This window comes from Leuciscus leuciscus (assembly GCF_965113295.1).
Source record: "Leuciscus leuciscus genome assembly, chromosome: 15".
Taxonomy (NCBI): Eukaryota; Metazoa; Chordata; class Actinopteri; order Cypriniformes; family Leuciscidae; genus Leuciscus; species Leuciscus leuciscus.
Window position 1 is genome coordinate 23,620,517 of NC_138739.1, and position 13,224 is coordinate 23,633,740.

The following is a 13,224-nucleotide window of genomic DNA, read 5'->3' on the forward strand; positions in this document are numbered from 1 at the left end:
ATGTAATGAATTATATATAATTACATTAATTATAATGGTGTTATATATATATATATATATATATATATATATATATATATATATATAATAACACCATTCCTTGCTTCCTCAGAGAACACACTGTTAGCTCAATGAGAGAAAAATAACAGAGACAAATCTTGCGGCCTTGTGACTTTGAGACAAACAGATGAAGGAAAGAAGTAAGTTGCATATAATGGTGCTACTAGAATGACTTGTTTATTACGCAGTTGCGCAAACAGCACGATGACGGTAAACGGCAAGTTTCTGTCTGTTTGATCTGCCGAACCAAAGTGAAATGAAAGCTTCAGAGAGCACAATAATGCAGGGAAAGTTCATCAGAAGACAAAAAAAGAAAGAAAAGCCAATCGACTTACCAACACGCCCTCGCCCGTCACACCCCTTTTCTTCTCCACTGTCCCTTCCCAGGTGATTTCCACCAGATGCGAGTCACTGAAGTGTGCCAGTCACAGTACAGTGAGAGTCCGTCTGTCTGGGGTGGTCCCACCCCGCACATCTGGCTCTGGGGTGTTGACGTGTCACGGGACAGGGAATGCAGCCTGACCTGTTAGGCCCTGGCGCTGCTACATGAGAAAACAACTTGGTCTGAAATAGGAGTACAGGTAATTACAAACAGGTAATGACTGAGCAAGCGGCTACCTGTCCGACAGCTAAATTACAAGATGGCTTACGGGAAAAACAGAAGCTGTCAACTCGGACCAGCTAACTTTGAGATCCGGAAGGTGACACACTACCCACAGTCTTTTACAAGGACTGCATGTTCCCGGTCGTCCCCGCCTGTCTACAGTCCTGAGTCGAATGAGATCATACTTTAGCATTTTAGAAATGCCAATAGTTATCGAAGCCACATTTATAACATCACAACATTTATTTCCATTGAAAGGTGCATACATTTTTTGGTCAAGATCTTGTATTGACAATGCAAGAGTCCAGCACTCTGTAAAGTCTCCTCCAGCACATCCCAAAGACTTTCACTGAATTTAAGGTCTGGACTCAGAGGTGCCGATTCATGTGTGAAAATGATTCTTCATGCTCCCTCCGGAACATTCTTTCACAATTTGAGCCTGATGAATCTTGACATCTTGAAATTTTGCCATGATGTGTCTTCCTACATGGTTATTTAAACAGCGTCCATCAATTAGGGTTAGAAGAACTGTTGTCAAACATATAACTTGCCAGAAACATCATAATCACTGCAATAATGATCCAATCATAGACTCTTAAGCATTAGCCTATTTAAATTCAAACAGCTAATTTTTGGCCGGACAGTATGCATATTTATTTATTTATTCATTTATTTATTCATATTAGAATATTAGTACTATACATACATACATACATACAGTATACACACACACACACACACACACACACACACACACACACACACACACACACACACACACATATATATACACACACACACACACACACACACACACACACACACACATACATATATATATATATATACATACACACACACACACACATACATAATATATATATACATACATACATACATACATACATATATACATATATATATATATATATATATATATACACACACACACACACACACACACATATACATACATATATATATATATACATACATACATACATACATATATACACACACACATATATATAAACACACACACACACACATACATATATATATATATATATATATATATATATACACACATACATACATATATACATACGTACATACTTTTTATTTTTTAATATATGATTTGAATAAACAAATTATTTATTTGTAATATTGTTAATATTAAAAAACATTAATAAATAAATTTGAGCTTATTTATATTAACAAAAAACTGACTTATTCATCTAATTCATAAATCTTGACCAAAAAAAATCAAATAAATGTCAACCACCCTTTTCAAATCAGCCTCATATATTATTCGTAATACAATAATTATGGGTTATAATTCAGCTTAAACTCTTAAGCAGACATGTTATGACTGACATCAGGTTTATTGACACAAGGATGTCTCGGTTAGAAGCTTTTAAAGAATCCAAAGCTTTGCACCAAGATTTGTTTAGTCTTCCTCACAATTGCATCTTTTTGAAGTACTAACAACATTATCGTGGGTGTAAACTAATGGCAATCGCTTATTGCTAATAGCATTAATCCATCACCATAATTTCTATGTAAATAACAAAGAATCTCTTAAGATAATCCGACTTCTGCATCGATTTAAACAACATGTTGAGAAGAACTTCAATTAGCTGAGCTGATCTTAGTCATATGAGAAAGTAAATATCATATACAAAGGTGGATGGAAAGGGTTATAAAGATATATAAGTGCAGGGTGTTATTATACGGTCTTTTCACAAAGAATGACTTTCCATTGTGCTTATAGAAATTATGATTAATTTCCTTTTCCATGACTGATCTGTCCACATGCTCTAACATGTAACTTATAGTATAACTTTGCGTGTCTAGTTAATGTCTCAATTTCCACAGGAGATGAGCATATGTCTAATCACTAAGTGTGTGCAGAAAGACAGAAGGTGCCCCACCTGGACACACCTGTGCATTTAAAGGGTAACAACGCAAGGCATGCGACGCTACAATGCACAGGCATGTCCCCTGGATACCATAAACACTACACATAGCTGTGTTGCCACCACTCAAACAAACAATGTAGAAGAAACAACAGTTTATTTAGATAAACGTATCAGATCGTGAGAAAAGTATTAATGATAATTACTGTAGGTAATTAGGTCTTACATTGCAAGGAGGCTAGCTAATACCTGTAGTTTTCAACCGACAGGTCTGTTCTGGACACCCGGAGAAAGTTAGCCGTTAGCATTAGTATTAAACTGGTGAGGTTGTTTTAATCAAGAAGAACTAATAGGCTACATGGAGAAAGTTAGCCGTTCATTAGTATTAAACTGGTGAGGTTGTTTTAATCAAGAATGACTAATACATGGAGAAAGTTAGCCGTAAGCATTAGTATTAAATTGGTGTGATTGTTTTAATCAAGAATGACTAATGCATGGAGAAAGTTAGCCGTTAGCATTAGTATTAAATTGGTGTGATTGTTTTAATCAAGAATGACTAATGCATGGAGAAAGTTAGCCGTTAGCATTAGTCTTAAAGGGATACTCCACTTTTTTTGGAAATAGGCTCATTTTACAACTCCCCCAGAATTAAACAGTTGAGTTTTACCGTTTTCGAATCCATTCAGCCGATCTCCGGGTCTGGGGGTACCACTTTTAGCATAGCTTAGCATAATGAATTGAACCGGACAAGACCATTAGCATCTCTCTCAAAAAAATGAACAAAGAGTTTCAATATTTTTTCCTATTTAAAACTTGACTCTTCTGTAGTTACATCGTGTACTAAGACCGACGGAAAATGTAAAGTTGCGATTTTCTAGGCTGATATGGCTAGGAACTATACTCTCATTCCTGCATAATAATCAAGAAACTTTTCTGCAGTACCATGGGTGAAGCAGGCGTAATGATATGACGCAGCACATGCCGCCTGATAATAGGCTACCGAGCTGGGGACTATTATCAGGCGCTGCGTCATATCATTACGCCTGCTTCACCCATGGTACGGCAGCAAAGTTTCTTGATTATTACGAAGGAATGAGAGTATAGTTCCTAGCCATATCAGCCTAGAAAATCGCAACTTTACATTTTCCGTCGGTCTTAGTACACGATGTAACTACAGAAGAGTCAAGTTTTAAATAGGAAAAATATTGAAACTCTTTGTTCATTTTTTTGAGAGAGATGCTAATGGTCTTGTCCGGTTCAATTCATTATGCTAAGCAATGCTAAAAGTGTGACCCCCAGACCCGGAGATCGGCTGAATGGATTCCAAAATGATAAAACTCAACTGTTTAATTCTGGGGGAGTTGTAAAATTAGCCTATTTCCAAAAAAAGTGGAGTATCCCTTTAAATTGGTGAGATTGTTTTAATCAAGAAGGACTAATCCATGAAGAAGGTTAGCCGTTAGCATTAGTATTAAATTGGTGAGATTGTTTTAATCAAGAAAGACTAATACATGGAGAAAGTTAGCCGTTAGCATTAGTATTAAATTGGTGAGATTGTTTTAATCAAGAAAGACTAATAGCCTACATGGAGAAAGTTAGCCATTAGCATTAGTATTAAATTGGTGAGATTGTTTTAATCAAGAATGACTAATATGGAGAAAGTTAGCCGTTAGCATTAGTATTAAATTGGTGAGATTGTTTTAATCAAGAATGACTAATATGGAGAAAGTTAGCCGTTAGCATTAGTATTAAATTGGTGAGATTGTTTTAATCAAGAAAGACTAGCCTAATACATGGAGAAAGTTAGCTTTAAGCATTAGTATTAAAATGGATACAACTTTGTTTTAATCAAGAAAGACTGTAATATGGAGAAAGTTAGCCGTTAGCATTAGTATTAAACTGGTGAGTTTGTTTTAATCAAGAAAGACTAATACATGGAGAAAATTAGCTGTTAGCATTAGTATTAAATTGGTGAAATTGTTTTAATTAAGAAAGACTAATACATGGAGAAAATTAGCTGTTAGCATTAGCATTAAACTGTTGAGTTTGTTTTAATTGAAGAGACCTGTAATACCTGGAGAAATCTATCCATTAACATTAGCATTAAACCAGTGAGTCTTAGTCAAAGAGTTCTAACCAGAAGAGTTTCTTTATTGATCAAGTCTATAACACCTGGAGAAATTAGGCATTAACATTCAACTGGACTTTTTCTGATCAAGTACGTCTATAGCCTAATACCTGGAAAAAGTAATTTGTTAGCATTAGCATTAAACCGGTTTGTCTTTTCTAATTATTGAGGTCTATAACGCCTGGAAGACAACCTGTTGTTGTCATTGGCATTAAACCGGTTAGTCTTTTCTGATTAATGAGGTCTATTACGCCTGGAAAAATTATCCATTTGCAATTTTCATTCAACCAGTGTGTCTTTTCTGATCAAGGATGTCTAACACCTGGAGAAAGTTAGCCATTAGGATTAGCATTCAACTAGTTGGTCTGATAAATGACTTTGTTACTGTCGCTATTTGAATTTTCAATGTGAAATTTGGAGCAAAAAACACTTGAGAGCTGTTAAAAACCTTAATGTTACACTTCAGTTGTTTTTTAGGAGCTCATAAAGAGGTGATTCAAAGAAATGCTTCAATTAAGCCAGAATTGTTAGGTAAGATAAACAAACACTCAAACAGGATTAACTGTAAAAAGGCAAAAATGTAATCGAAACACAAACTGTCAACGGCCTTTTGCCGTTAAATGACTCCAGCAAAGTCACCCAATTATCATGATATATCAGTCAAAACAAATATTCATGTCTCACACTTAAAAACGCACATTGTTCCGCAAACATGAAACATCATCCCGTTCACCTGATTCGTTATCGGACAATGTGAATGCGTGTCTGCACTAACCACACGAAACATGATCAAAAGCCATGAAAAGAACAGCAATATCACAACAACCACATCAAAAGACATATATTTCACAAAAACATGTCGTCAGTGGAAAGAAACTGTGGAGTAAGAAAGAGTGGAAAGTAAATGATTGAAATGGTGTTATTATAGCCTATATATATATATATATACACACACACACACACACACACACACACACACACACACACACACACACACACACACACACACACACACACACACACACAATAAGAAATGTTTAATATATTTATTATCTAATTGATTTAATTTAATAAATTATATGCATATAATATAAAATATAGGCTATAATTTGTTAAATTAAATCATTTATGAATTAGTTACATTTTCTAATATAAGAATATATATAATTATAACATTTTATATAGGCTATAGGCCTAGTTAATTAATCTGAAAAGAAGGCATCATCACTTAAAAATTAAGAAAATTAAGAGTGACCACATGATGAAGAGGAAATCTAGATTGATTTGTCATACTGAATGATGATCTCATCATAATTATCTTGGTATTTAAAGATTTATATAAATCAGACATATAAACCTTCATGAGAATTTACACTATTAGGCTATATCAACATTTCAAGTGAAAAAAATAAAGAAAACTGGTTCTTTTGCACAAAAACTACAGCGGGTCAACAAGAAGATTCAACCACAATGAGGTATCAGTTGACAGCCCGAACACTGCCGCAATAAAACACTTTCATGTAAAGGGTTTAAGTCACGTTTTGAAGTGAAACCCTTCACAAAAGAATTTTTTTATCTGTTTTGACACTGAATTGACAGTCGCTCAGGGTGAGAAAAGAGACTGCAAGTCGCAGAAAACAATTAGAGGAGTGTCTGATGATGATTAAAACCAAAACAAGGATGGGCACATTAAGTCAAACGACAATAAGACTTGTCAGACAGGTCCGTGTGACGAAATGAACCGTTGGTTTTTGGCTTACCGAGGCGTTAAGTTGACCTTTAAGCCACATGACCTTTGCTGTGTAAACAGAAGTGATGCATCTAACAGCTTGTACAGTATTTCATAGTTTGGCTTTTGTCCGACAGGTAGCAGCGTGTGAGAGAAAATCACTTAGGCCTAAATCCATTTGCAAAACTTGTAAATGTCGATGAGCGTTTTACATAGCATGGACACACTTTAAACTCTTATTTATAGTAAACTGATTATATGTTAGTGCTTGCACTTAAAAAGCAATCCAGTGCGCTTTCTTATGCAAGATTTAGTTGTTTTGATTTCCATTTACCCCTACCTGTATCATCTTACCTACACGAAACCATGGCCCAGTATCGCCTACATTTGAATTCTGCAAGTTCTTCATCCAAGGTCATTCCTTAGTCAGAGGACCAACACTAAACACAAAAACAAAAATCTTTATTCATAAATTATGGCATATATTATATTATATTGGGGTACTCATATGTTTTATTTTTTTATTTTATTATTCTTGTATTCATTCCTTTTTTATTGCCAATGTATCAACAGCTTGTAAAGAAAGTTAAAAAACGAGACTTTCCCCGACTTCCTAGGTTGTCTATAGACTGATTTTTAAATGAAGGACTCGGGACGTTTTTCCCGGGAAATACAAAAGGATGTGTTACGCGCGCTCCCGAGAGTCGAGCTGTTCCATCCAGTGACACATGCTTATACAAGTCCGCGATATCTGTACTGTTATGTCAATGTGTCATGCAAAGCAAAGTGATTATTATAGCCTATCATTATTTTTTGTTGTCTAATTGCTCATAATAGTAACTTTTTTATTTTTTTTATTTTTTATTTGCTGTAATCAGTTACATATTTCAAAATAATTCAGTTCACCCATTGACATGATAGTTTCCCCCAGTAGTTTATGGCCATACTGACTTGGCACAGCTTACCCCACTCTCTCCTAACAAACCCGGCTGATCAACCTGAATCAAAATAAAAGATTCAAATGAGTGAAACCACCACCAACAAATGGGTTTAAAGAAATTCATGACCCCAAAGTCCATCCTCAAAGGGAGTGGTGATGCACGACAACGGTGACGTAGCAAACGAAAGTGTGTGAGAGGGGAACGATTGATGGTGCGGGCCGAAACAAGCGAACGACGGTCCGCTTGAAAGGCGAGTCTAGCCTTCCACGCTGATGGAGACGAGGATTTGGTCTGGAAGAAGTGAGCTATGCAGGTGGGAGTGGAAAGATAACACGGAGAACGAGACACTCCCTCGTTAGTCTATGAGAAATGAGCTCCTAATGAGGGAATTAGGCTACGACAGGTATGAAAAGGAAAGAAATAACAAAGGCAAAGGTGAAAGACAAAATAATTATGCACACAGACATGAACATAGACCAGTAGGGAACACGATCATGTAATTGTACCTCACCTTACAGCGTGTCTAGGACATAGCCTAATCATAGATGTAGCCTACAACTCGAAAACATAATTACATGCCTTAGGGCTGATTAGTATTGATAATGAATGATTGACAAGCACTTCTTGCGCGAGCCTTTTCGTTATTATTGAACGAATTAGGCCTACCCTTCCATTTTCCATTGAAACTGTAGCTTGTTAGTAAGAACCACTTTATGGCGCAATAATTGTGTTGCGTGACAACAGTTCTGGTAGTTCACTGACTAAAGTATGGCCAGGTTTGTGGCAGTCAGTTAAATCAAGCATAGCCTATTTCTCATACACTTTCACATCTAATCAGGGCGTGGAGAGACAGTGATAATGAACTAGTGGCTTAAAGTCCTCATTCTGCACATACCGAAGAGGGCAATCACCTTATCATTATCACGGTCACTGTACGGGTGGTATGGAGACACTTTCATTTATAAAGTAAAAAAATCATACACCGTAAAAAATTATATGATCAATAAGTTATGTTTTTACATTGCTTTCACTCATCAAAATAAGATGAAAATGTTTTTTTTTTTTTTTTATATATATATATATATAGCCTAAGTCATACAAAAATCAACAAATTTTTAAAGACATTTTAATGTAATTTAAGTTGACATTACTTGGAACATCCAAGTTAATAAAAAATTTAAGGCAGCATTTTTTTTTTTTTTTACAGTGTAAGAAAGTAAATCAATATTTAATATAAACATTCACATCTTTAAAATATTCAATTTAGTCGCACTGATGCGTGGTTATAAAACATCATGCATGAAAATGATAGAATAATTGGTCACATTTATTTTTATTTTTTTATTAGCCTACAGCATGTCACACCGCAACAATTCTGAATTATATAGAGTAAAACATTTGAATGCATGAACTACTGGCCTTTTTAGCCCTATATCATGTTTAATCACTTTTACTGCTAACGAAAGTTAAAAAGTGGTATTCTTTTGTTATATCTATATCCTGACCCAACAAATCTTAAACTCCAGGGAATTAATGTTTTAACAAAATCATGTCGATCAGGTTAAGCGTGCCTCAGGGTCCTGTGCTATTTTATGAGCACACCCTGTACACACCTGTTTAATTGTTTTCCGATAATCATTATCATAAATAAGCTGAAATAACCCCACCCCTTGGTCAAACTGTATAAAAGATCCTCAGCTCTCCTAAACCATTAAGCAGCTGTCAGAGGTATCCAACAAAGCGCTGAGGCAACAGGAACGGTAACCATGACTCAGGTTGTTCAGTCTTTTTCCCGCAAGAGCATGTCCAGCTCCAGCTCTCGTCCCTTCTCCTCCCACTCTCTCAGCGGTGGATACTCCAATCGCATCGCCGTCGGTCGTGCGCCAAGTGTCTACGGAGGTGCGGGGGGCTCCAGCGTGCGCGTCTCTTACGCACAGAGCAACAACAGCGGTTTCGACCTGGGCAGCGCGTTTGGCGGGGTTGACAATGGCTTCGGTTCGACTTTCAACGAGAAGTCAACCATGCAGAACCTCAACGACCGTCTGGCCACTTACCTGGAGAAAGTGCGCTCCCTGGAGAAAGCCAACGCGCAGCTGGAGCGCCAGATCCGTGAGTGGTACGAGAAGAAAACCCCTATCTCCAGAGATTACAGCCACTATTACGTGACCATTGAAGATCTGCGCAAAAAAGTGAGTCATTTTACATTATAGAGTTATATATTTTATATTATCTAGTGTGGAATAATTAATCAGAGTTTTTATCAAAAGGAAGATATCCAAATTAAAATCTTTAACTTTACGATTTACATATTTTAGAATTTATATGATTATATTAGCCTATATATATATATATATATATATATATATATATAAATCTATATCTAATAATCAATTCTTAAATGATCAGAGAACATAAAAAGACATCTATTGATAAAAAGTAGTATATTAATATAGTTGACATTACAGAAAATGTAAATGGACTCTATCTATCTATCTATCTATCTATCTATCTATCTATCTATCTATCTATCTATCTATCTATCTATCTATCTATCTATCTATCTATCTATATATATGTCTAAGACGATGTGCCAATGCAAAATGTTTGGTTTACTTTCATTAGCTGTATTTGAGTCTCAATTCTTCATCTGTTTGTCTTCAGATCTTAATCGCCAGCCAGGACAATGCCAGAATCATGCTTCAGATCGACAATGCCAAACTGGCAGCCGAGGACTTCAGAGTCAAGTAAGTAGGCCTACAAGCAAAAACCTTTACCATCAAATTCTCTCCTTTAAAGGGATCATGAACTGGCTTTTTTTTATTTTATTATATTGTTGTCTGAGGTCAACTTATGACGTTCGCTTGGTTTTAACATTCAAAAACATAAAAATGAATAAGTAAAAGGCTTTTTTTATGGGCATTGAAAAAAAGTCCAAGCATTGAAGACTTGGAAGTAAACGCCCATTGCTATGATTGGATAACAGTTTTGCATATTATAATTAGTTTCATGTAATGTGCGAATCGGTGGGCGGGACTAAACAGGCAGTGTTGAAGGAGGCGTTGATCTTCTTCTGCAGAGGCGATGTTTGATACCCTTTGACGTCATAGATCCCCACTTTGAAAAACCTGTCGTTCGCTGTGTTTGGTGTCAATAAAAGTTTTCAGTTCTGAAACGTACAGGATATTTTTATAGTATGATGACCTCTTATATGTCAAAAGTTGATTTCTCAGTTCATCACCCCTTTAAAATATCTTTTCATGAAGTTGGTATTGATTTTAATATATCCGATACTGGTTTTTAAAACTTACTAGAATTTCCATGCTGAAAAAACATCTTATTTAACCAGCAAACCAATCTAAGATGCTTTTTTTTCCTCAGCGGGATTTCCCCTTTTTAATGAGTTTGTTAATGTCACACCCAAAGTTTTAACACTTCAGTTCATTTGAATTCCCATCCTAATCATTGCTATTCTTCGGCTTCAGGTACGAGAATGAGTTGGCCATGCGCCAGTCCGTGGAGGCCGACATCGCCGGCCTGAGGAGGGTTCTGGATGACCTCACCATGACCCGCTCAGATCTCGAGATGCAGATCGAGGGTCTGAAGGAGGAGCTTGTTTACCTGAAGAAGAACCATGCAGAGGTGAGATCAAAAAACAATTTTGGCCCTCCAGGTAGGGCAAACCCGGTGGAGCAAGGCAAGATTTTTACCCAATAATCCACCAGGCCAATAATCTTTTCTGACTCGAAGTGTAATTTTATACTTTATGCTCTATTAGCAACGCTAGTCCTGTAATTACTATAACCTGAAGCCATGGATTTCTTTGTACTATGTTCAAAGCCTAAAGGTGTGGTCATATTTCTACCATTGTTTGGCGAAATCCAGTAATTCAAGTAGAAATCTGCACGTTTTGTATTCAGTTCAGCAAACAGATTTAGCTCATTTCTAAGTTGGTCAACGCACAACGTCATCGCACTGACCCAACAGGAAGCTGCTTGTTTTTAAAGTGACTTCTCTGTGAGCAGCGATTCATCAAAATCGTCATGCTTTAGACAGAAAACCTTTTTTTGCCTACAAAATTATTCAAATTCTGTGGTCACGCAAGTGAATTTTCAGCGAAATTTCACCTTTAAAGACAGGTCCATAGTCCATCAATAATGTATATTGTAGAGATGGACAGCTCACACAGAAGTCACTTTCAAACCAATGTACATGACCAACTTGAAAGAGCAAACTTTTTTTTCACCCTTTCGCACACATTCCTATTGGAATGACTGATTTGAAGGAGTGACCACACCTTTAAAGTTAAAGTTCACACAAATCCATCTCCAACAATAGCAATTCCCGCTTTTCAATCCATTCTCTAAAAATATGCATTGTTTAAAAAACGACATGTATTTCATTGATCTGTAGGAGCTCGCAGCTCTTCGTGCTCAAATGTCCTCCAGCAGCGTAAACGTGGAGGTTGACGCCGCACCTCAGCAAGACCTGGCCCGCATCATGGAGGAGATCCGTCATCAGTATGAAGGCATCACCGAGAAGAACCGCAGAGAAATGGAGACCTGGTACAAGAGCAAAGTAAGTGCTCATTGTTAATAATCCAGTCTGCGATAGCCAACCCGTACACAATCATCTAGATGTTGACCTCAAACCTCTTTCCCCGCAGTTCGACGAACTGAACAAGACGGTCACCACCAGACAAGAAGAATTCTCAATGTCCCGCAGTGAAGTCAACGAGCTCAGGAGAACACTGCAGAACCTGGAGATCGAACTACAGTCGCAACTTAGCCTGGTAAAAGTCTCTCTTTATCTTTCAAATGTGTACTATCTTTAATTAAACATTCAACCACTAGGGGGAGCTTTATTTGATCTAATATACATAGCAACACCCCTAATTATCATCCTATGCTCAAATGTCTACTAGCTTTGATTAATAATATAAAAAAGAAAACATTTCCTACTAGCTGCCTCTAGAGGGAGCAATTTGCATAATTTAATATGCATAGTCCCACCCCCTAACTGTTCTTCTGCGCTTTATGCTATCACAGAAAGCGGCTCTTGAGGGCACACTGGGAGAGACAGAGTCACGCTACAGCCTCCAGCTCAACCAGTTGCAGGTCGTCATTAACGGTCTGGAGACAGAGCTTTCTCGGATGCGAATTGACATCGAAAGACAGGGCAGTGACTACAAACTGCTTCTGGACATCAAGACCAGACTAGAGATGGAGATCGCAGAGTACAGGAGACTTCTGGATGGAGAGGACATTCAGTAAGACTGATATAGATATATAAATAAAACAAATTAACCATAATTGTCTTTCTAAAAATCACAAGAGTTGTATGAAATTGAATAAACTTTTTTTTGTTACAGGAGACAGACAATCAAAGTTGTAGAGTTTGTAGCTCCTCCTCCTCCCCCCAAACGTAAGTGTTTTTTTGTTTTAAATTGAGAAAAAAAAGAGAATAAAAAAAAAAGCGATATACATTGCATATAATAAAATATTATATTTTAAAATATTATTATATATTGAAGTAATCGTTTTTTTCTTCATTTTTCTTCTCCAGATGAACCTGTGGTGACCAAGCGCGTTCGCACCGTAATCGAAGAGGTGGTTGATGGGAAGGTTGTTTCTCGCACAGAGGACGTTGACGTCGAAGTCATGAAGAAGTAAAAACAACATCAACGAGATCCATAAAGTCAGCATGAATTAAATTCAATTCAATAAATTATCCCTGTTCAACACCTTATGTGAAATCCTAAGAAAAATAAAATAAAAAAAGACAAGCTGCAAAAATGAAATGTGTTTGTTCTTTCATTCTTGGATGATTGGAAGGTCGATATTTAT

At 36.6% G+C, this 13,224-nt stretch overlaps 2 protein-coding genes across 16 annotated transcripts in view; one reads left to right on the plus strand and one right to left on the minus strand.

Moving 5' to 3' along the window:
• Positions 1-9,175, minus strand: part of LOC309475272 (gamma-crystallin S) — a 26,159-nt gene extending 16,984 nt beyond the window's left edge. For 2 of the 15 annotated variants that reach the window (XM_082137980.1, XM_082137979.1), the window contains exon 1: positions 396-1,339. The gene's annotated coding sequence lies outside the window, so the exon portion shown is untranslated. Of the gene's footprint in view, positions 1-395; positions 1,340-6,794; positions 7,099-7,405; positions 7,960-9,048 lie in introns of those variants that run through there. The other 13 variants (XM_082137974.1, XM_082137981.1, XM_082137975.1 and 10 more) reach the window with 12 other exon arrangements.
• LOC309475274 (keratin, type I cytoskeletal 19-like) lies at positions 9,082-13,178 on the plus strand. Its single transcript, XM_082137991.1, has 8 exons — positions 9,082-9,570; positions 10,043-10,125; positions 10,864-11,020; positions 11,792-11,956; positions 12,045-12,170; positions 12,427-12,647; positions 12,750-12,802; positions 12,944-13,178. The coding sequence occupies exons 1-8, from the start codon at positions 9,148-9,150 to the stop codon at positions 13,048-13,050; spliced, it is 1,335 nt and encodes a 444-aa protein (XP_081994117.1). The 5' UTR covers positions 9,082-9,147; the 3' UTR covers positions 13,051-13,178.
• The last annotated feature ends 46 nt before the right edge of the window (positions 13,179-13,224 follow it).